A 25,883-nucleotide genomic window follows, 5' to 3' on the forward strand; every position below is an offset into this window, starting at 1 on the left:
ATATGATATGTGCCAACATTCTCCTGCATTTTATATGCATTATTTCCCAGGCTAATACAACCACAGCACAAAGGAAATAACTACTGAATATGGGTTTATTTGTAGCGATAAGAAAGGGAAAGGCGAATGGAGAGAAAGAGAGATTCCCAGCTTTGGGTGTGGTTGCTTGCTTGTGATAAAAAAAAAAAAAAAACACGTTATTCAGTGCACACTCATTTATACCAGCATTGCTTGTAAGTCTGTAGATTTCAGCAAAAACCGAAAGAGGAGGAATCATGAAAAACTCAGGGGGAGGGAAGGGGGTGCAAGAGATGGCAGTGCAAAAGAAAAGAAGAGATATTCAAAGAAAGAGGGAGGGAGCAAAGCAGAGAAAGAGATGGGAATGAAAGGCAAGGGGGGCCAGTAAGGTAACAAAAGGGGGGCGAAGAGGGAGGAGAGAACACAGAGGAGAGAAAAGGAGGGAGAGGAGAGGATGGAGAGCTGGTACACGCACTCTTGTATTCCCCACAGCCCCTGTGCTTCTTTCATTGCCACTGTGTTTTTGGCATGCTGACATGCAGCGGCCTTCAGAGACTGTGTGTCTGCATGTGAATGTGTGTGTGAGTGTGTGTGTGTGTGTGTGTGTGTGTGTGTGTGTGTGTGTGTGTGTGTGTGTGTGTGTGTGTGTGTGTGTGTGTGTGTGTGTGTGTGTAGATGTCTACAATGTCCTATGTATGTGTCTGCCTGAAGTGTCTGTGTTTAACATGCAGCCTGATGGGAACTGTTTTTGCTCATTGCCGTTCTGCAGCCCAGGGAGCCATCGTCTAGTTCACTGCTGTCCTCCTCTCCTCTCCTCTCCTCTCCTCTCCTCTCCTCTCCTCTCCTCTCCTCTCCTCTCCTCTCCTCTCATCCACTGCCCCTGTGCCAGCCAGGGCGTCCATTCATAACAGCTCGATAGCTCTGGCAACAGACTGTGTAGAAGATAACAGCACAAATTCCTGGACCAGACATACGAAAATTTGATAGCAGCAACTTGTCCTTGGGGAATAATGTGTGAATTTCAATGAAAACATTGAAATTGGTGCCGAGAATGGTGTTTGCTTGCATGTGTGCACTCACACACTCACTTGTGTGAATGAATGAGTATTTGCCTGTTTGAGTGGAAGCTGCTGATTATCTGAGTGTCTCAGAGGCACTATAAGCATAAACATGCACAAAACCACACACACGCACACATTTCTGTTCGATACGAGGTGGGCTATTGTGCTGCCTGTGCAGTAGGAGAGTGTGAGCAGTTACCTCACAGCTTTAATAGCAGGTTTTAAGCAATTCCGTGTGTCAGCAATGGCTGACTCAACAAACAGAGCTCAATCATATGGGAACACAAACCCATACTGTACACTTACATGATGCTAATGCATACACATTATGTATAATACATTATTTAAGCAGTAATAACAGCAACACACATACAAATAGAAAATGAGACATGTTATTAAGACACACACACACACACACACACACACACACACACAAATCCTGTTTGTTCACTGGGGGTGTAGCCTAGAAAGAGCTGGAACCGGGCATTGAATAAAAGCTGTGGCTTTTTGAATGGCTGAGCACCACAAGAAAAGGGCTTAGCACCCAGCTTTGCCATTCTGTTTCAATAGCCACTGAGTCTCTCTCACAAACACATGCCCTCTCCCTCTACCATTGTTTCTCTTAATACAGTCTCTCCGAATACAGTCATCTGCCAACATATCAGATCACCTTACAATGCACTTCCAGTGCAGCATGTAATGATCATGTTGAATCTAATTAAAGATGGCTACTTCCTGTTACACCCGGAACAGCTGCCTGTGCGTCTGCAGCGAGGGGCAAAGCCCCGATGCGGTCCGCATTTTCCGCATGCCAGTGGCTTCCAATTACTTTAAAACAGTTTAAAAAATACTGCGGTGGTAGAGACCAAAAGTCTTTGAGGTTTGCTTGTTTTTTTCTGCTTCTCCTCGGAAACTTGCACAGACAGGATAAACAAAAAACAGAACCAAAATAGGAGCTGGGGACTACCCTATTAGCGTGGACTCCAGCTAGACATACTAAAAGCCGTCTTTTGGCTCAATGAGCAACCGCTTATGATTAATGAAGATGATGCAGGGTAATTATCAAGTCCATTATCACCGCCAGTCAAGTTAATTTCCCAGGTATGCCCTCATTTACCTGTGAGGAAGAAAAAAAAAAGAGGGTGGGAAAAAGGAAAATGGAGAGAAAATGGCAGATGGGGAATTTTAGCAGATGAGTAATTACACTCTGCCCCCATCACCATCACACATACACACACAGCCCCCAATCCCATGTCTTCTCTTTTCAAAAGGAAGGATAAGGAGGACCAGGTGAAAAGCAAACCCTGCGGGCAGACTGGTGCTTCTCACATCAGCTCGTTTAGTAGACAGAGGGCTTGTTACAGTCTACCTGCCTGCCTAGTCATTAGCCATTCAGAGAACAAAAGGGAGGTTAGGGCAGTTAAAGTCAGGAATGCAACCTGCCAGGTCAGGGCTCTGCGGGCCTGTGTGACTGAGACACTCGCACACACCCTTTCTCTTTCAGCCACGCAAATACACATAAACAAAAATCACATAAAAGTGCACATATCTCTCTCTATAGCCTCAAAGAAATTGGGGAGTGGCGTGTTATGATAAACAATTAAAATCATAATGCAGCACGCGACATTGCAAATACAAAGAGAAAGAGGAACAATGGCCCAGATGCACTCACACACTAGATGGGCAAGGTAAACTGGGCAGGTTGTCTGGTTTTGTCCTTTCTCTTTTCCTCACTAATCCTTTCTTCCTTCCTCTCTCTTCTGTTTCTCTTTTGTTTCTATGACGGAGTCTCGCCTTCACACAAACAGACACCATCCCCATCCTTGTTTTTCTCCTCCCTAGGTGTTTGTTTGCTGGCTATAACTAACTGACCAGCTTTGGAGCTGTGAAGTGAAGTAGTTGAAGTTTCGACCCCGCAAAACCTTGGCAGCAGCATTGCTCTCTTGCATGAGATAGATTCTAGATTCTTATACGCCACTGGGTTAATTAATCCCACACTTGGCTGCTATAATAACTTGACTTGTTAGACCTCCTCTGTGCAAATGGACTTCGCCTCTTTACCAGCTAAAAGCACCAGTAAGTAAAAGAACCAGCCAGGAGATGGGCACAGAGAAAGAGCATCAGGAGCATCCATAAAAAGCTTAAAACACGGTCATGTCAATGCTAATATCTGCTCCACCTTACATGTACTGTACATTACATTAATGTTTAGCAATTTAAAGTACATTTCTGCAAAGTGGCTTCTTGTAAGTGTAGTAGTACTGTAAAATAAGCTCCAGTTTCTCGATTGCCAACATTGCAAAATGATATGAGAAAATGCAAACATCGGCTACAGCATTCCGCCAAAGATGCAGCAAAACCTTAATGTGACTCTAAGGAAATTATGCCATTTGAAGAAAATAAACAAAAGCTGAGGAGAAGAAGTTGTTGTATTGCTTAATAATACATTTGTTTATTTAAGGCATTAGTATAATTGCAATTAACAAAATCACTGCTGTGAAGATTGGCAGCGTCTGACCTCCAAAACACAGGTCACATTCTGTACCACACAGATTGCAGGAACCTGGCTGTATAACCTTACAGAACACAGGGGGATTACCATTATGACACAACACAATAACTACATTTATATAGCTGACAATGCAAAATGTTATTCTTATTCCAAGATTTCAACAACATGATCTCAATATGACAAAGGGTTGTTTTTGGTTCGTATTCTTGAGTTTACTCTTAACAAATAAAAGGGGGGGGGGCACATATATATGTATTGTGGATAAAGACTATTGGAAATGTAAACAAAAAGGTAGATGACAATCAGGACGGTGAATGTTGCAGCCAGACTAAAGCCTGTAGCATTCACACTCTACCTGTTCTCATCCAAGCTTAGCATTATCTGGTCAATATCATGGTCAGGGATAGGTGAGGTCCCAAACCGTATTACTTATTAATGTATTTAACCTATAAAGAAACCGCTCACGTCATCACGATGGTGACGTCATAGAATCTGGGCTCTGGGCAATTAAAAGAAATTGACGGATGGACAGACAAGGCTGCTGGATTCCATATGGCAGGTGGCTTTCAGAGGCCCACTTCAATTACATAAAGACCTCTGCGCATTGGCATGACACACAGAGGGCCCCAGACAGCAACACCAGAGCAAGAAGGAATAAATCATACAGCGGTTAGTAACATGCACACACATATATGCACATACACATGCACAGAAACAGACAGACTGGCAAGGATGCAAGTCCCAAAATGCAGAGGCTTCACACACACAGCATGGGCCGAGATACACACAGACAAACTGAACTTTCTATCTTTCTCTAACACACATACACAAACCTAAACTCATCCTGTCACCATCCTAGTAAGATGGATGTCTAAATAATCACACCATGATTACAGAACCACATGCATCACCGATTCATGCTCAAGGACCCTCACACACTCCAGCAAGTCTACTAAACCCACGCTAGCTGACTGGCCTAGAGTTTATGCCTCGACTCCTCTTTCATCTGAAGGTGTCCTGTTGTCCTTAATGTACCTAAACAGCCGCATAAATCTAAAAGACAGAAGCTGATCGTACACCAGAACAAGGGAGAAGGAAAGGGACACTATCAAAACAGGAAGTGAGGTTGGTTGAAGTTTCATGGTTTGGCTGAATGATGTGGATGATAAATTTGATTAGGGAGGAATCGGGGGGGCTCTGGGTTAAATCTCTTTCTTCTTCTAGCCTGTTTTTTCTTAATGGAAGATATAGTAAGTGTAGATATTTCTCATTATGTCATGTGTCTACCTCTCCATCCCTCTGTCTTTCTCTTGGGATATGTAGGAGTAATATAGGCTACCCTAGATAATGTATTATTCACCCTTCATTGATGTGTAACTAAAGCTGGCAGTTAGGAGGGAGCAGGGTGTCACCAATAACCCCCACACCACCACTACTACCTACACACACACACACACACACACACACACACACACACACACTCTATCCATCTTAATTGGATATGCATGTGTGTGTGTGTGTGTGTGTGTGTGTGTGTGTGTGTGTGTGTGTGTGTGTGTGTGTGTGTGTCCTGTGGTGTGCCAAACATCCTGGAAAACCAAATGCGGGGTCTGGTGGCTCAGGATAAAAAGGAAAATAAATTAAAAATGATATTTACTGTATATAAACAGAAGGGGAAAATGGTTATGTAGTTTAAAAGAGACAAGGATTTAGTTCATACTTTTGCAGGGGTCATTGGTTGAAAAGGTCAGGTTGAAGGGACAGTCAATAATCAGTATATACATTAACCTTTGCTGTTTTGACAGCCCACTCAGTTTTGAAATAATCATATCTGGATAATTTGACTATCAGAGAGGCTGATGGTATAAATAGTGCCACAGTGAAAAAGAGACAGGACTACAGATTTCTGAGGTGAGCTACAATCAAGGGAGCAACAGTTTTATTTTTATTTATTTATTTATTTTTTACGTACATGTACAAATGGATAACTGCACATTCAAGTGAACACAAATGAGAGGAATCTTGTTTGGCACCAGAGTTGGCCAAGAGAGGCAATAGTTAACTGTTTCATTAAGCGCCCAGAAGTTTCCCCATCTACCCACCTGCCTTATTGCGATCCTTATAACACAGCCTCTGGCGAACTTCGCTAGTTAAAAAATAACAACCCCAATGTTTATGCCTAAGCTCACCCATTAGCAAGTGTTCAGCTGGGTTCACTTCTGTTGTGGCATGTGGCGATACAATCTGAAGGGAATAAACAACAGCTAGGTGCAAGTTTGCTTTTCTCCCCAACTGGGGATGTGAGAAATTCTATGTTCCAAAAATATCAGAATGTTTCCAACCCAGATGTGTTCCATCTACCTTTGACACAAACACACACACAGGCCAGACCTCTTGGTGGTCCAAGTGAGCTAGGTGGGGTTGGTAATGCTCCAACCACAGGGTGTGGATCAGCACTGACCTGATTAGTCATCGTCCTGACCCTGAACCAACCAAAGTGGGTAGAATACAAATGAATCCCCAGGGCCGCTGGCCAGTAAATCTGACTCAGGACCAGTGTTTATGGGATTCAAACCGCACCACACAAGGCCACAGCTGATTGGCTTACTGACCCTGAACAATGACTTCATTGAAAGGAAGGGAAAAAGGCTTTTGGGCAGGGTGTTTGCAGGACTGATTGGTAGTTACAGTAATTATAAGATTGTGATTTATAGTAATGATGTCATGCTACTGGCATAATTTATTCAAAAGAGGTTTTGAAATCCACAGTATACATCTGTTGTTTTTCCTTGTAACAAGCCCCTGTTTCAAAGAAGATACACATATCAATAAATCATGGCGGCGTCAAAACTGCAAAGCCCTCGCTGCTCTGGGAAAGTGTTAATATTTCACCAACATGGAGCCTCCCGTTGTCTGTTCCTTCAGGTTCTCTTCCATATCTAATGACTGTCGATGCTCAACACATCCGAGCTGAACTATTCTTGGGTTAATGAACAGGTGAGAAATTACTTAGACAGACGGAGATGGAAATTGATTTTTTTTAAGTGTTGCCTCATTATCCCATGTGGGGCACTTTAAACAGTACCACAGAAACACAACACCAGACAACTTGGGTTGTGTAACGTCAAGGTCAAATGGGTGTTATGCTTCCATGTGTGCATTGACAGAATGGGAGTCGGCGGTCTGCATTGAGATTGTATGGATTGTCTGGAATCTTGGCCATTAGTGAGGTACTAATTAGGGGAGACCAAGTGGTCTCCAGTACCGGTCGAAGCCAAGATTCATAAATAAGTAAGTGCAGGGGCAGCTTGGTCGCTTAATTAACAAAGCGTGAAAAAAGGGCGTGAATCCCAAGAGGCACAAACCCAATCTGGTTGCAAGGGTGGGCAATAGGCAGCGATCCTGTCGATCTTGGTGGCACTGATTGATGGCAAGCCCAATTGAATTTCTAATCATCACCACCGTTTTAGCTCCTGCACCCCTGGGGATTTACAGAGGCCAAAAGTGGCACAGGGGGTAATGCTTTTGTATTCCTTTCCTGACACTAGTGGCATAAACATTGCAACCCCCCAAAACCTCTCTCCCCTGCTCACTTGACCATCCCCATCTGCCCAGGGGTTATCTGACCCCTGTGTGTGTTCTCGCTCATACTTTCATGTCTCTGCCGATTGTTTTCACACTCTAAGCTGTTTGGCTCCCAGACACCTCACGCGACTCCCACTTAGACACCCTCTCGTCGCCTTCCTAAAGCAACATATTGCATTACAGCCCACTAAGGCACTCTTGCCTTTCTTTTTTGCAGCCATTCCTTCTGCACTAATCTTTTTTATTGTCCAAGCTGACAGGCAAGGACCATGTTTTGTGTAAAAAGCCAAGGGCGACATGTTGAAAGAAAAGTTCATGTCAGACCTGTCATGTCAACAAACAATTTCGGTCAGTGGAATGAGGGGAGATGATGTGCATTTGCAATGCCTTTCAACTGCAGACTTCCCTGTCTACATACACAATAGGGGAAGTCCTCTCGACAGTCAAGACCTTATCAAGTAGTACACAATAACAAAGGGTCTCTGAGCAGTAAATAGCATCCGTCTCCTAGCTGCTTACTGTCACTGTTGGGAGTTTGATATCACAAGGACATGAGATAACAGGGAAAGGAAAATAATACTGCAATTAGGACCTACTGTAACTGTGATAAGCTTCGGTCACAGAAGAGAGAACTGACGAGGGGCAGAGGGCAGAACGATGGACAAAAAGGATGGGATGAAAGAACAAAGGACGAGAATGACAGTTTAAGAGAGGGGGTGGAGAGATCATAGACTGAGAGCAAGGCTGGGAAAGGGACAAGGCCAAAGAGAGTGACAGGGAGGTGAAGAAAGGCAAGGTAAACAGCTTATAAAAGGAGGCTTTGTCTGAGGATTTTTGCTTTTTTGGTGGAAAGCATTGTACCTTTCGGTTCTTCCTATTTGGCAGGCCGGAGCACCAAGCTGTCTGGCTAGCACAATACCTCGGAGTTAGTCGTACCTGATAAACCACCACTGCAGTTATAAAACCTCAGACTTCATCCAACCAAATGGCAATAAAATATACTGATCCATAAAAATCAATGGCCATCTGAACCAAAGGTAAACATCGCCACTCTATAAAAAGAAACCAAATGTTGAGAAATGACTCTGTGCTTTGTTCCTGTTGATAACCTAGTTTAACATTTATATATTTGTGTTTACTCACTCACTGTTTACTCACACGCTCCCTCTGCCTTAAGTTCAACTCTAATTATTTCGTTCCATCTGCCAATGACTCTACCATTCTGACACTAGATTGCATCTTGAAATCATCGCACAATGTTTTCATCGATCTGCACTGGCTTGCTTGTCAGATTCATTAAAAACCCCGCTGGCAGATTCCTTCCAGACTGCATCAAAGCCTCAACCTTTCATCTTGGACCAATGTGAGTGTATGTGTGGACAAGATACAGAGACTGAGTGTTAAGGATATAGTGAAAGGTACTGGTGGAAAGCAATGGATCTCTCTTCCCAGGCACAATCCTGTATCTGGGAGGAAGTGGCATGGTGTGGAAGTGGAGACTTGGTTGGTGGCAAGCATCCAAGTCAGGAGATTACAGTTTCTCTGCTTAGATGGATCTCACAATCTCAGAACCTACTGTTCCTCCTGTCTGCCTCCTACCTGTCCTCCTCCACTCCTTTCCCCCCAACCAAAACATAATCGACCTTGGCTCCCTGCAACCTCTGGCCTGCGTAGTTGCTTCTCTCAACACCTTTTGAAATGAACTGGCTGGCCAATAAACAGAATTAAGTGTTTTTTGATAAAGAAAACCCCTCTCTCGCCTCTCTCGCTCTGCATGGCCTCACGCACACACACAGCTCCAGCTTTGACAGGCTTTAATAACCTTTCTGACTTTGACTCTGTAGGTGTGGGAGTGGAGCATGGCGAGAGTTGGACCCACCATACACATCGCTCACCTAGCCAAGCTAGATGCTCAAATGGGTGGGGCAGTTTATACCTCATGGCCAAGAAAGGGCATCCCTGGAAGTGCATGAGCTTGCACCTGGCTGAAGTCCGCCACCTGCTACCTCCAGTCTTCCCGTGATGTTGCGAGTCCACAGTGCTAACACACTAGTCTAAGGTCAAAGGAAGGTCAGGTACCATGTATAAACTCTAGGAGAAGACGTCTTGCCTTCTTGATCTTTTTTTAATCCCTTTTCTCGCTTTTATTTCACACACATACATACACACTGCTACACACCATCAAAACACCATATTTCTAGGGAACCAAAGCGGATAAGAAATGAGGAGTCTTTGAACTGCCTGGATGTTTCAAGCCCCTTCTTCTCCTCTCGATCTCTGAGCTCCCCTGCTGATTTGTTGGGACGGGGAAAAAGGGGCTGATCGATGGGGTCTGACAGCAATGAAATGAATGGAACCAGCTGATTGATTCATTAGCAGAGGAGTGAGTGGATGTGGATGTGTGCGTGGGTAAAGATTTTGTGGGGACTTGTGTGTGCATGTGTATTGGGCAGAGGTAATGCGTGCCTGCGTGTGGATGGCTATGAGATTAAGCAACTGTCACCATTCATGTGTGTTAAGTGTGTGTGTGTGTATGTGTGTGTGAGGTTAGAAGGGATTGCCATAGGGTGTGAGAGGGGAAAGAGAAGCTGTTTGGCACAGAGGGAGGGGGTCAGCCTATATTGTCCAGTGCTTTCATCTGGCTCATTGCAATTAGTCTATCACAGCACTCGTCAAATCCATGTTAAAATCACAGCTAACAACCACCATCTGCACACTGAAGATATATTTAAAATGACATGATATATATGAATTACAATTTTTATCCACAGCTAAGTTTGCAGTTAAGTCAAATAGAATGAATATACTATTTGCAGTTGATTGCATCTTACTATCAAAAGGAAGAAACTCTGCTGGAGAACAGATTTTCTTGGAACAGTGGAACAACAGCTCTGTGAACTGAATGAAGCTGATGGCAAACCCACAGGGTGGCCTCCCTTCCCTTCCTCTATCTGCTGTTGAGAAAACACATCATGAGTAAATCTGTGACACACATGCACTACTTTACAGCCCTCCACCATCCATCTACCAAATGGTAAGGTGTTAGGCCAATCTGAAGAACCAAAAGCAACACCTCCACATTTGCTAGATTGCCCCCATGAAATATTTGCCTTAATAATAGCCAGTAAGGATTTTTGACCTTCCGTTCATTGTCCTCTACATATTGCACTCACTTAAACATAAAGTCACTGTGTCACCGAAACTCAGTTCCAACTTGATAACTGAGGTTAAATAAATGCTCCTCACAGCTGGCAGTGCCTCCAGGAGGCTGCAGCGTGGAACCATGGGGATTATGTAAATATCTTGACAAAAGGTCACGTGTGATTGGTGCTGCTGCCACCACTGAAATGTGTTGGACTCACCGTGTGTGAGCTGTGCAGAAGGGAGTGGGTTTAAGATGTTGAGAGGGAATTTGGTGCACTGTTGATAAGAGAGCAGGGGTCTGGTTAAACCTGCTGCTGTTCTCAAGAAGACAAAAGGGAAAGGGGGGAATATTTAATAGAAGTGGGGAGCCATCCTCATGCCTGCGGGCCTTTTGAAGTGTAGCTGAAGTGCAGGTGGCAAGTGTTTTTGACACCAAGGATGAGAAGTGGGGCAGAATAAAGTCTGATAACAGCCATCTGCTATAGTGAACAGTAACACTCACACATAAAATGTACACTGTTCAAAAACTCTTGTTCTCACACATGCATTATGGTTAATTACACTGGACATTTGAGCCCATCACATCATTCATGAAATCAGCTTTTCTCTTAAAACTGTTCCTATCATCATACAGACACACTACAATGTTTGAAAATTGACATTAGCTGATTCCCTGCTCATGAAGGGAACAAGGCCTGGAGATATGGGCACTATGCCTCGAAAAGTCCCACCATCACCAGCTATAGTTAAACCCAAAAAGAAATGCCCCTCCCTATTTTCCCCCATCTTTCTTTTCTTCTTATATTTAACAAGACCGACAAAGGCTCAAACCAGGTGATGTGGCCTTTCTTCCCCCTCAAGGCACACTGTTTTACAGCGGCGTCCACTCTCCAGACAGATTTGTAACTGGCAATTTTTAAAGACGAATATCAAAGATCTCTTTCTGCTTCATTGGCAAAATTTGTTACAAGAGGCTGTAGCTCGTAAAGAAATGGTGGGAGGAGGCCGTGAAGTCTACTCCCCACAAACTCCACCCTGTGTTCCTTCGAATATCCCTGCTTCTTCTGTCCTCGCCAAGTGACGAGCGGCATAATGGCCAATAATGTCCATGCAGGCTCCCATTCATCTCTCATCAACTGCTCCAGGTCCACCATGCAAAGAGTATATCTGCCTTGGTCTGCAGGCTGGCCATGCTGACAAAAAAAAGTCAAGCGAACACCTATGACCCAGTCTCCGACTGTGCTTTTGACCTGGTCTGTTTGTGTGAATGTTTGTACGTCAACAAGTCGTGGAAAGTTGCACAGTCGGTTCCTCCAAATATACACATCCTCTTTCAGTGTATTTTTATTCGCCACTGGAAAAAGGATAACCCCTGGAGCTTGATTGTGTTAGAACAGCTATTGTTGAGAAAGAACAAGACTAGCCTTGGGGAGTAGGCCCCCTCCAAATTCATCCAAACAGACCCCTCCCCATGACCTCTGGATATGGGTCACAGGACGTGGGTTGAGAGTGGGTGGAAAGCACAGCAGGTCCTAACTCACTTCATAATCTGGACATTTCGACACATGGTAATTTCAGCTGCACTTTATGGACATCCGGTGCAGACAGGGCCTATAAAACGCCAACTCTGTTGGCCATTAATATTATGTCAAACATTTTATCAGTATTTTGAAAGCCATTAATATCGTTCAGTAAGGACCAAAGAGGGGGAACATCCCTGCCTGAGTCAGCATAGCAATGTGAAACACCCATCATACACCCACACATGCACAAATGCTATAAAACGTTCATCTTCTGGGCATTCCAATGACAAGAAATGAACAGTTTCTGAAGAAGATTTTAAAATGGTTTAGGTTGTATTGGGGTATGAAAATGGTCCAAAACTTCTAAGAGAAATGTTTTAAGTAAAAGGTTTAACTGGAAACTTAGTTCTTATAAATGACAAGGACTAATATGTATCTCTATGATGACATCGCATGACTATGTCTAATTTAATCCATCTTAGTTAGAGAGCAGTAGGCATCCCAAAACATACTGTACCCCCAGCAATACACACACAAACAATCCCCAACCCCTTACCTCCCAAACACACTAATACTCCCGAGATTTAACACACTGTGAGTGAAAAATCTCTCTTTCTCTCACTCTCTTTCACTCCCTGTGTCTGTGTGACTCTCTCCCTTGTTCTGCTTGGCTGACTCCAGACACCAGCAGTGTGTCTGTGCAGTGAGCAGGCCCAGACACATTCGCCCTCCCCTGCTTGCTCTCGACAGTAGGTGTCAAAGACCTGCCATCCCACAAGGCCCCTCTGTCGGAGGCCAGGATGGACTGCACACACCAATGCCATATTCAAAAACAGCCATTCTCCCTAGCTGCATACCCGCATACATATTTGGAAATTGTTTGGAAAATATTCTACTACTAATATTGTACTCCAATTTTATGGAATTAACAGAGACAAGTTACAATGTAAATTCGAAACAATCACGTTTCTTTAACTGTGATTGCGATACTCAGGTCACAGTTATGTCACATAAACTAAATTTGTGACATATGAATAGCTGTACTAAACTAATTTGATTATTAGCACTACTGACTTAGAGTTGTTGTTGCACATATATTACATAGCCACTGACATTTTTATCAATATAAGTATGTAATATATAGCTGATAAAGATTTAACTACATGTAGAGAGATCACTGTAAACTAACACTAACAACCTACAAAACATATTGTATTACTATAATAATGCTTACACTCATATTTGTCTAACAGTATCTCATTTTGCTGTTGGCTTTATGATTCTTCTTTGCAAGCTCTCAAAACTATGCAAGAAATGACCGGTATGTTGTAAAGCCCTAAACAAATACAGTAAAACGAATATGACTTGACGACATCCCCGGTGTCATATTTTGACTCATCTTCAATAAATGCTCCAGAGTACAGTGCTAAAGACTCAAAACTGAGTTCACAACACCCCTATTTTCACCCCTGCTGCCTTATTTTCATCGGCCACCCTGCTTCGTCCACTTCCTGGTGTATGAAGGCCCCAGCGGGCCTGACACGGCTGTTGCTTGCCTACATGTGAAATTCCAGCTCGGTGAATCTTTCCCCGTCGCCATATGAGCCGTGAACCATCAGTCGGTGCACATGAGCGCTCCCGCAGGCCCGCTGCATCTGTAAAGTCTGTCAACTCTGCTGCTCTGTGGTCTCTGATCCAAATCTGCCCCCATATCCCAAACACCACCTCACAGCTCTCCCCCTTACCATCCCACCCCAACTCACAACATGTCGTCATCCACTCCCCCTTCTTCCTGAGCGCCTTACGCCAATCTGAACCTAAGTCACTGTACATCTGTTCAACATGGCTGCTGCCTATGTGACCTAGCGACTAGCTGTGCTCTCTGTCGAGGTCAATACACCAGGACACTGTTGAGAGTGATGGACAGTGCCTTTATGGTTTCCTTTATTTATTTATTCTTTGAAATAAGTGCATATATGTGAATGATGAGATGGATCTGGATTGCTGTGCTATTTTTTTACTCTGAAGCAAGAAATTATTATTATTTAAAAATTCAAATGCACTACCAGTAAGAAGCACAGTTTGAAAATATCAGCATGATGGGCGAAAATAATTTGTTGGATTTATTTTTTAATATATATACAGATATATATATATATATATATATATATATATATATATATATATATATACACAAATACAGTCGACCAATAATTATTATTGTTATTAATAATAATAATAGTATTAATATTAATATTAAAATAATATGTTGGAACCTTTTCTATTCATACATTTATATTTTTGTCAAATTATTTACAATTTCCCTGCAAACAAAATGTATTTCTTTATTTTCTTTTTGTAAGCCTACATTCTTACTTACAGGAAATACTATCATAACAATAACTATAATAATACCATAATAATGATACAGTTGTATTATTATTATTATTATTATTATTATTACTTTTGTTATCATTAATGGAAACCCGTAGTGAATATTGCATGCGAAGTGAAATCATCGTTCACCCAGCCAATGGGGACACATTGATAAATATCCTTATGAATTGCTAATTGCTTCCTGCAGGAAGACAACTAGGCAGTCTTCAGCATCAAACCTGATTCTGCGGTTTTAGAAAGGCTGAGCAGCTCTGATTTACTCGATCAATAAGACAGCATAAATTGACAATTTGAACACTTCTTGTGTTGTGTGTGCGCATCGTAGCGACTATCTATTTACATCTCTACCAGCAGTATCTTATTTCTTAATTAAATTAGATAGATAGATAGATAGATAGATAGATAGATAGATAGATAGATAGATAGACAGACAGACAGACAGACAGACAGACAGACAGACAGACAGACAGACAGACAGGCAGGCAGGCAGGCAGGCAGACAGACAGACAGACATGCCACCTCGGGAATGATTCATTAGTAGAATTGCCAGATTGACTTTGCTTTTATTTTGCAAATTCACACGCCTCTTTAGCAGGTTGCCACTCGGCCCTTGAATGGTCTGTGTAGGCCTAATAGCCACCACAGAGCCACTAACAGTTCCCTTTGTCACTTCAATTGTGAGCCTAAATACATTTGTTCAGTAATTTGCTTTTGAATGTTATGTAAAAGGGGTAGAGGAGCTCCTGGAGTAAAGTTTAACAAAGCAGCGTCCTGTGTGTGAGTCCTGCTCAGGCCACACATGACTGATGCTTGCGCGGCTCTTAAATAACGTCTGGTGTATGAAGGCCTTCGGACAGCAAGTGTGCCGGACAAAATGGCCCCATTACGCCCTTCATCGTTCATGTTAATTGAGTTTCAGCAAGATGCAGCCGTCCCAAACCTATAAACAAAGGCCAACATTTGAATTTGTAAATTTTTGTTTTTTTTATTAATATCAAAGAGTACATATACCAAACATATAATATAAGCTATTTGAACGTAATTAAGGGTGAAAAAAATACCTCAGTTAAGCATTTTTGCAATTCTTTTAAAATAAAGTAAAATCGCATCACTTCAATTTATGGTTACCCATGTTTTATTTTATGGTAACGGACTTTACATTGCCTATTTGTCACTTCTGACGAAACATTGCCTCTGTGCCCTACATCATATAGCATGTAGTAAAACAGGATGGATTATTTAATTTTATTTAATTCTCGAATCAACATATTTTCGTATGGGCATTTTTTGCTTGATGATCTTCAACCGGAAATCATAATTTGCAAGCCCACTCCCTCACAATTTAGGATTTGCCACTTTAAAGCCAATGTGTGATAATATTAACAATAAAATAATGATAATGGCGAGGGGACCTCCTCTACTAAAGAAAGAGCAGGGGAGAATAAATCATGGGAGAGAGTTAGATGAAAAATGTGCCAACTGCAAACAGGCACAGGAAAGCTCCTGTGGAGGTGTGATCTCACCCACATAAAAACATAAACATGTGCGCTTCAAAGGTCCTGGTTGTGCGTAATCACTCCACGAAATGCACCGCCATAAATAGAAGAAAAACAACATGGAGTGTGAGTGGGGAACCCTGAGCTGCGACCATAAAAGCCCATTTGTCTCAGTTTAGACAGAAAATGATTCCAGGTGAGAGTTGTTCCACTGGAAGTCGTCGTAAGAGCTTTGGGCTTTTGGCTAAAGTGTAAGCATAATGGGTTGACGTTTTTGTCATAATAAATACGCGCAAAACTTTTTCATTGAACACAAGTCTATTCATTTGTGGCACCTAAATCCGGACCCGGAGTAAGTTTGTCCACCTGAAACTCCTTTTAATGCTTACATACTGGTAAAGTCTCAAAAATAAAGACAATAAACTCAGATGCACAGCTGGGTGTACTGACCGATGGCTTGCCCGAATATCATTATGGTGCCTATTGCCTTTGTTTCTGTGCTTCCTCCCTCCATCACAAGTCATTTACACCGAGGACTACCCACAGCGCCTGTGCGCTGCAGACTACTGTCATCGACGCAATTTGTCTCCTCAGTACACTGATAGCAGCAGTTCAACAGCCAAGGCCTTTCCTACACTCACTGAGCTCCACTCAATATTCTGACCTCACCAGCATTGCAACAATCTAATTGTCATTTTGACCAAAAACTTAACGAATTTCCCTTTCTAATGATGTCGTGATCCTCAGACAATTAACACATTAAACACATTTGCATATCCCCCAAAAAAACCGGATTCAGATAACATAAGATGTGACCCGGATATTTTATTTTTTAGAACAAAGCCACAAAACAACCATTAGAAGAATACAAAATCCTGCGCAAAATAACGTTAACCCTGGTTATTCTTTTATGTAAACGCACCCAAACAGTTAAATGAGATAACGTGTAGCCTATTAACAGATTCAGAATATTATTCAGCATTGATGATTGCAGCCACTGAAAGTTCTGAATCGGGCGAAACCCTGGGTGTATTAGGCAGTAGGCCGATAATTAAATAATGAAAAGCAAACTAAATTTACAAGATTGATAGCGTTGAGTCATTAGATGACAATTTAAGGAGGAGGTGTGAACAAAAAGGAAAAGGAGGGAGAAAAGAGAAAAAAAAACATGAATTCATTAAGAGCATTTCCCCGGGCTGTGTGACCCCGGGACCCGGAGAGACGCACGGTGAGGGCAGGGAAACTTCCCCACCAGGCCGCTTGTTTCTCCCTAAATCGCCATAAACCCAGATATCCAGAGAGAAGACCCAGCAGCGGCCATGAATCACTCGGCTGTATTAAAAGCTTTGGTAAACCCCCAGCCAGGTCAGTCGGGTACAATTTATGGCATCACTTATGTATGGGATAGATTGTTCTAACGAAATACATCAACTTCAAGCCTGCGCGCAGCCAACTCGCTACTAGAATACACCTCTATCTCTCTCTTTCTTTCTTTCTCTCTTTCTTTCTTTCTCTCTCTCTCTCTCTCTCTCTTTCTCTCTCTCTCTCTTTCTCTCTCTCTGCACAACAAGTATCCACTCATCCATTCAAGCCATGTGTTTTAAGTCAGAGACTCCCAGCTGGGGTCCGCTGACCTGCAGGGGTCACTGAAAGGGTCCAGGGGGGGTCCCTACAGCAAAATAAAGAACTCCAGTTTCAAAATAATTTTGTTCAGTTGAAGATGATGTTAGAAAGTTGTAATTAAAGCCATACCATCCATCTAGGTCCACAGAACGGGACGGTAATTAATTCAGTACATCATCAGACTGCCTCTAAGTCAAGTCACTTCTGTATTGGGACTCTTATCATACCCTTCCTCGGTCACCCCTGTTATTCAGTGGTTTACAGCAAACCTTATCAGACAATCATTGCACTATTTTCACGCACGGGTGTTTTTTTCACGGGTGTTTTCTTCACGCCATGGTCCTGGCAGCGAACACAGTAGCTGGTTTAAAAAGCAATTTAGTCCGATTTGGTAATTGCATGAAGAGTTCAAGAAGCAGCGTATAATCTTTACTCAGCACCGACTGTAACGGATGTTTTCTCAAATTAGGGGCAATACACTGAAAAAGAAGTGAGAAATGAACTTGAATAAATGCACACAGTGTATAGGCTACGCACCAAAACATAACCTTCATTTTAAATCGTTTATCTTAGTGTTTGTTGTATAAATTGAAGTGAAATAAATTAGCGTTTCCTTTCAGTGCAACGTCTCTCGTCGTTTGAGCTGTAGCTAGGAAATAGGCAGCCCATTCACTGTATGCGTCCTTTTATTTCAAAGCTTGGACGCTAAGTATAATTGTCAAGCAAAGTAAAAATTGCATCGACAAATTATTGGTCCCTTTAACGTCAATGACAGACGCATTTCACATGTTTTGCGAAAAAAAAACACAAAAAACTCTTAAGGCATTGTGCAGACAGGTCGAGAAACAAGCAGAGAGAGAAAGGCGTTGTGGCCCACTGTCCTACTTTCCTACTGGCATCACAAGCCAAGCGGGAACCTCGCCTGCGCTCCAGCATTCATAGTTCAAGCTTTAGGCCCTTTTCAACCTTATTTCCACTGTTCCTCATTCTTATTTCCCCAAACAGAGCAGAGTGAGACATCCCATAATGTAAGAAATGAATAATAGAAGAGTGGGACACTACCTCGCTGCTGGACAAAAAAATGACAGCTAGAATTTCCCATCGATTTAACGCACGGCAAACATCAACATTCAGCTAAACAGACGGCTTTGTTATTGGAAACAACTGTTATAAAACAGAAATGTAAATAATCAGTCGATGCCACTTAAGGAAACAAATATTAACTAAACGAAAACTGAAGTTACACAGAGATAACAGTTCACTTGACTGTATTTACTGAATTACTTTTTGAGTTTCAAAGCAACTTTGAAAATAGAAAAATCATGTAGCAGCTTTTGAATATCAAAATAGACGATTATGGGTTGCTTTAAGTGTATACTTTGACCTCAGACTAATAGTCCACATGTCAAAAGGCCACACACTCATACAGCCCTAAAATACACGCAGCCGACCTTAGGGAAAGTGTCTGGGAGGGGGAGGGGGGGTGTCTTGGAGCCGCGAGTCCCCGATGAGATACAGTGTGAAGCTAATTTCCTTTAAGTGACGAAGAAAGCACTAGCTGTCGACAATAGCTGATGAAACAAAAAAAAGAATACACAACTACCATTGAAATGGATGAGCTTTCCTTGACGCGCATTACAATTGTGTATTGAAACCTGTACCGGCCACAGCGCTTGGCTGCGTAAAGCCAATAATGCCATTGCTGATCCCTTAAAACAAGCCAGATGGTCACTTTGAAAATGAGAGGTTAGTTTCAATTCGGGAATAGTAGAAAATTAAGAATTTAGATAAACAGGAGCCTCACGCGCTGCGGTGCCCAGCCTCTGAGAGGCATGGGTGCTGACTCGCTTTATATGGAGGAAAAATACGCTTAAGGCATCCTGCAACGCAACACCAAGTGAAGATGAAATTTCTTACCTTCAACGGCGGACACCACAGGCAGCAAGAGGCTGCATAAAAGCAGAAAGTAATCCATTGTCATAAAGCAGTCGGGTCGGACATGTAAATAGACCCACGAGAGAGAGAGAGAGAGCGAGAGAGAGAAGGGAACACAATCCTGGGTGATTTGACGCTCCACGCACCCAGTCCCGTCCCAGTCCCAGCTGTGTCAAGCCCCCAGGACCAGAGTTACCCCCATTCACCAAAAACACGTAAAGGTGAGTGTTAGGAGGAAATAACACCCTTAGTGTAAAATGTGTGAATACAGCAGCCCTTCTCGATTTTCAGTGATCTCCAACGCGCCTTATTAAACCAGAGAAAAGGCAGCGGACGCAAGACTTCCAGTCCCTTCCCCTCGCATTGAGCGAATCAGCTGAAAACAGGTAGTCCAGTCCGCGGTCACCATCCAGAGAAGATTTCCAGCAATATGTCGTTGTTAGTCAATGGGGAGGGAAAAAAGAAAAGATATAACAGCCTTCGCGAGGAGATCCAAAGACTTTCTCTGTGGTCAGAGGAGCAGAGGCAGAGATAGCCGCACTTGTGTCAGAGCCATGGTGTACAGTCCCAGCCTGGCATGTGCACGCTCACATGAGTCCACGATCAAGTGATATTCCTGTAAAGAAACAGCCGTGCGGTTTATATAGATTTATTCCCTGAGCGAATTTATCAGCTTTGGCTGCAGTGTGGACCGTCTGCTTCGCTCGGCTTGTGCACTGGAATGAAGCACACGATTGTGGAGGAATAACAGCAGAGTGGAGACAGAGAGAGAGAGAGAGAGAGAGAGAGAGAGAGAGAGAGAGAGAGAGAGAGAGAGACCAGGGGGGCGCCAGGAGGAGGGGTTAGGGTTGAAGCAGCTGCATTGAAAAAAATGTCTACCTTGACAATCATTTAGTCTTACATTTATAATCAAAATAAAATCTTTGTCTGTTTAAAAACGAGGGTGCGTTCAGAACACGTTTACGTCTTCCCAGAGTTTCAGCACAATTAAGACAGCATACAAAACGATCTTCTCTCCCAGACTCTTGATTTAAAACCTTTCTGTGACCAAAATAGAATAATGGGATATGTTTGGAATACTTTGCGCAACATTTTTGAATTATATCGTCACTTGAAATGTTCAAGGATTTGCATGACTTAAACTAATGGCTTAATTGTCATGTTGGTAATTTTTTTTTCTTCTATTTTATCTTTCTTTATGCAGCGTGTCACTCCGCCTTTCCCTTCCTGGGACTCCCAGCCTATGTACACACATGGACACACAGCGCCTCCCTGCGGGTCGCTTCGTTTCTAAGCAGTAGAGAAAGGAAGTTTCTGCTGACTTTATACTTTGATTAAAAATGTCTCCCTTCAACTGCGTGGCCTCAACAATATTAACGCATTTTGGGAGAAAAAAAGGAAAGAAAGAAAAAGCTCCGGTGGACACTGGACCCACCCCTTAGATTAAAAAAGCACCTCGCATTTTTAGAGCTTTTCTGTGAGTATGATAGTGACATCATATCCAATGCGTTTATATTTTAGACTTCGTTTAAAAAAAAAAAAAAAAAAGATTTGGATGAATAAAATATGCAATTTAAGACTAAAGCAACAATGATATTCTCACGAGAAACATCAAAGTTCTCCACTAATTTCAAATGCAAGAGTCCGTGGATTCAAAGTTTTCTTTTAAAGAAAAACTTTCCTGGACGCGACGCTTACTTGAGCGGAACATAAAACTGCACAGTTATTTAAATCGCTCGTTTGTATTTATAATAGTGAGACATTTACCTCAACTGGTCAGGCAAATGACATCAGGCAGTGTTTTTTTTTCCTTGCAGGATTATAGACCCGCAATTTACTTTCCCTCTTCCTTGAACATGGAGGAATCTGTCACGACCAGGCTTTTACAGCCTTTCTCCTCAATCCCTCTGCCTTTGCAGTCTTTTTATTCTATCAGTAAGTATCAGTAAGTGCTTCGGTCTATTCTCAAAACAGCAGTGAACACAGTTAGGGAATCATTCAAGAATAATGCATTTCAGTCCAAACGGCAACCTTTTATATTTATTTTTTATTTACATAAAATAAATACGTTTGCTTCAGTTTAAGGGGTCATGGTGGACGGAAATAGCCATTTGGTCACTTAAATAAAATCCTATGATCTGTGGGGGGAATTACAGGGCTGCTGACAAAACAAAGCCTATCACTCATCACATTGGTCATATAGGCACACCCTGATGTATAGGGAATATTTCTATAATCTCCACTCTTACTTAAATGCTGAGTAATACTGTGTCCAATTTGTATTGTTTAATTCAGTAATAAACGACTGATGCATTTAATCAAGTCAGACATATAGGCTATATATAACAGCGCCAGTTGACAGGGGCTATGAGAAGCTGAACTAGGCACAGTCAGCATTAATACTAGGCTACCATATAGCAGGAGTCAACTACATTATTAATCATGTTGAATATTGATGTGTTCTCTGCTGTATTTGGAGATCAGAAGGAAGTGGAGAGCTACACATAAAGTTATTAGTATTAAAGATAATGTAAGTGATTTGCAGTATATCGTCAGGTTGCTTCTCCTTTATTCTGTGTGCAGAGAATAACAATTATGTTGATACAATAGAATGTTTCGCCTGTTCTGCACATAAATAAAGAAAAGTTGTTGGTGTCTTATGAGGAAACTAGACCTGTGAAATGTCAAAGTGAAGCCAAATGACTGGTCTGTTAGTGTAAAGTTGAAAGGTGATTGGATGCCATTTCCTGAGAGGTGCAAGCAGACCGATGTAACCATGTGCTCTGCTGTGTGTCTCTGTGTTTTATGTGTCAGTGTTGCCACCGTCACACTGGCTGGTAATAAATAGTTTAAAAAGGTAATCTTGTGCCTTTTGGCTAATTTGTATAACAGTGTTACAGTGATCAGCAGTTTTTACTTTTGTCATCACCAAAACTCCCACTTCATGTCATTATTTAGATTTATATTCAAATAATTTTAAAACTGACTTTTACCTCTAGTTTATAGTGTGATATAATGTGAAACGGCAGAAATGTTGACATTCATCAAGAATAAATATTTCCAGTACTTTGGTTTTATTGGTCAAAAACAAATATTTTTAAAGTGAGAATACAACCCAATACAGATTTAACTGAATGAATTTATTTAATGGCAGAAACATAACTTTGAAAGAGTTGCTGATGTGTTGTACTTCTGCTTTCAGAGTGTTAATATTTAGTTGGCTGAAAATACTTGTAGCACTGCTCTAAATCCCATCCCTTCACTTTTTAGTTTTTCTGTTCAGGATTTTGGAGCGACCAGAGAAATAAAATATGAAGAAAAGCTTGGACTCCTGCATGTGAATGAGAAACACGTTTAAGTTTTCCATCTTGGTCTCACAGGCCGACTTTTCAAAGGGATGTTTTCACTTTGTGTTCCCTCGTGTCTGAAAACTTCTTTTATGTTCACATAATATGATATATATTTCTTAGAATGACTATAAAGATGACAAGAGGAAGATTTTATGAGGTTAACTATTAATCCACACTGTTCCTATTGTGAATAGATATCAGCTAAGAGACAAAAATCTACCTAAATACCACATGAAAAGAAATATAATGAAAGAATAACCTCTGCTGGTAATATAAACAGTGTATTTACAACATTTTCTTTAAACAATTGTTCTGCTCCTGTGATTATTATTGCAGTTGTTTAATGATATAGCAGCCCAGCATCTAGGCCAACACACTGCTAGAAAATGTACTCATTTTATTAACAATAACATTACTGTATTATCAATGTTGTTTTGATGTTCCTATAAGCAGGATAACTAATTTTAACAACAGTACTGTGCTGTAAACAGTGCTTCGCTGTTGGTGTCATATACAGACTCTTATTGTGAATATATACAGTACCTTTAGAAATTCTAAAATATTCATATTCAGAAGAGGTGAGACAACTTTCTTTTTTGGTAAATTATGGATTGATTTTACAGTAAAACTACCTGTCAGGATTTTGCTTTTTTACAATGAATATTTAGATGCTATATATTTATATATACATACTTTATTCATTTATTTAATCTCATGGTCAAAATATATCCATGCAAAAAAAAGACTAATTCTTGTATTTTCTATGACCAATAACTTTAGCATCTTTGTCTTGATGTGCTAAAATACTCAGAAACTAGCAAAGAGGGAAAAAAGGCATTGAAGCTCCCTCAGAATTAGTCAAGGTGTTTTGGGGCGTAGGTCTTGCGGGCATAAAAGTTGTCAGATTCCCATAAGAATTCCTGTAGACATAGCCCGTTTGAAAGGAAAATCATTTCATGAGTGAAGCGTCATGGGTAAGAGGATCTGTGGCGGCTTCAAAGAAGTCTCGTTTGTTGCCAAAACCACCGAAGCCCCAGCTCTCCTGCCTGGTCGCCATTAAAGGGCAACCAGAAACACACTGAGTTCACGACAGCCACCTCTGTTCCTTCTACACGCTTAAGACTGCTCTTAAAAGGAAATGAGGTAGAAAGACTTTAGAGCAACTTTGCTAAGAAAAGAAAACAGATTTTACAGATTTATTGTCGGGAGTCTGTTTCACCTTTAAAGGGTTTGAGAAAAAGAAAGCTAAAATCTTGGTCTATGATAAACAAAAGATTACCAGGGGGTAAGTCTCAGAGATTTGTTTGCCAATGTAAAAAATAAGTGCGTCAAACATAAATATGGGCTTGGTATAAACCAACACACTGGGTGGGGGCTTTTTCCAATGACTGTAACATCCACATTAATAAATCAACGGTTCTGTGCTTCGGTACCTATGGTTGGGTTTTTACTAAACGTTTAGAGCAGGTTTATTTTTCTACGTTTTATAGTGTGTGTCATTTGGGTCCGGTTTGACGGTTGAGAGTTTTCTCATCTATGAATAGCAGCACTAAAACTTTATATAAAGCCGTTGACAATGACTGTAGCGGGTCAAGATGAGTGCTGAAAACACCCACCAACACACACAGATAGCCTATTTCTGGAGACGATGCATTGATATATTTTTCCTAGAAGCCATACCGTAACCATTACCTATAACCAAAACATGCCTGACCCTAACCATTGTACTTACCTTTACCCTATAATCTCCCCAATGAGGACAAGAAGATATTTTAGCTGTTCCTGAATGCAACTGCTTTGAAACCAAATTGTGAACCAATATTGTCCCGAGGCAGTGGTTGATCTGGTTTGGAGTCCACAATTTGTTCCAAATGTGTCTTAAAACAAACACACATACACATATACAGCACACAGACACAGAGAAATGGTTCACTAAGTGTTCGTGAAAAGCACCTGGCACACATTAGAAACTCGATAAGTAAAGTGGTAGACATTTTACTGCCATATGGAAATTTCTCAAGCTTACACCTACTGCGCCCTCGCCAGACCCTTGCTAACCTCATCCATCCTTCCTCCCACTCATCTCATGCCAGGATATCAGTGTCTCTACTTTCTCTCTTAAAACACAACACGAAAACACACACACACACACACACATAGACCCAAGACCTTTTCTGACACACACTTCTCTTTCCCTTCCTCCCTCACAAATCGCAAACACAAACACACAGTCACTCCCTCTAGCATGCATAAAACTCTGGCAGAGTTCACACACACCCTAGAGTCCTTATGTCTGGGTATGGTCTAATAGCAGCACTAATGTGATGTGAGTGTGAGGGGATCACTTTACTCTGGCAATATTAAGGGAATGGTGAGCCGTTGGTTATATTAGAGTGTCTTTTGACATGTGAGTGAGCACTATTAGTATGTCTGTGTCTGTGTCTGTGTGTGTGTGTGTGTGTGTGTGTGTGTGTGTGTGTGTGTGTGTGTGTGTGTGTGTGTGTGTGTGTGTGTGTGTGTGTGTGTGTGTGTGTGGGTGAACAGGCAAAAGTACTGGTTGTAGGAGCTGGTGGTGGGAGGCTCTGGAGAATCTCACAAAGGCTCACAGCTGGAATCTATGCAGAGAGGAGGTGCATGCGAGAGAGTGTGTGTGCGGGACAGAAGGGGGCTGTTTACAAGAGTTCAGGGGGTGGGGAGGGGTGGGGGTCTAATCCTAAAGGCCTTCACCACTGACCGAGCACTTAACACAGGATCACAAATGCAGCCTCAGCTGAACCCCCTCAAGACCACCATCATCCAACCCCCTCTGCACACACCAGCACAAACACACACACCCAACACCAAATCCACTGTCTCGCTTCCAGCTGTAAATCAGCACCTCCTTGTGCCCCCCACACACACACACACACACACACACACAACTCTCCTCTTACCTTACCACCACCAGCACCCCAACTTCTGCCACAACCAGCTACTGTCTGTCTCTGGTGAGTATCTATCACCTTTCAGCACCTTCTCTAACTAATAGAAAAAAGATATACTTCACTGTCTACGGTGGCTGCAGATTTATGACTCAACCTCCCATCACCACGACCCCGCTGCCTTTGTGCCGACAGACATTTAGGCAGACAGGCAGTCATAGATAGACACAGTCATACACGTAGGAAGATCATGGTGTCATACAGGCACACACATGCTGACAAACAACGTGGGCATGGAAATTACACACTGTGTGGACA

The 25,883-nt window shown here is 42.0% G+C and overlaps 1 protein-coding gene across 10 annotated transcripts in view; it reads right to left on the reverse strand.

The window, feature by feature from the left end:
* LOC120565382 (ephrin type-B receptor 3-like) overlaps positions 1-20,030 on the reverse strand; it is a 58,905-nt gene extending 38,875 nt beyond the window's left edge. For 9 of the 10 annotated variants that reach the window (XM_039811180.1, XM_039811181.1, XM_039811173.1 and 6 more), the window contains exon 1: positions 19,277-20,030. In XM_039811180.1, coding sequence (XP_039667114.1) covers positions 19,277-19,340 — 64 coding nt within the window. In that variant the 5' untranslated portion in view covers positions 19,341-20,030. The remainder of the gene's footprint in view (positions 1-19,276) is intronic. The other variant, XM_039811176.1, reaches the window with a different exon arrangement.
* Between the last annotated feature and the right edge of the window lie 5,853 nt (positions 20,031-25,883).

This window comes from Perca fluviatilis, chromosome 9 (assembly GCF_010015445.1).
Source record: "Perca fluviatilis chromosome 9, GENO_Pfluv_1.0, whole genome shotgun sequence".
NCBI classification, from domain to species: Eukaryota; Metazoa; Chordata; class Actinopteri; order Perciformes; family Percidae; genus Perca; species Perca fluviatilis.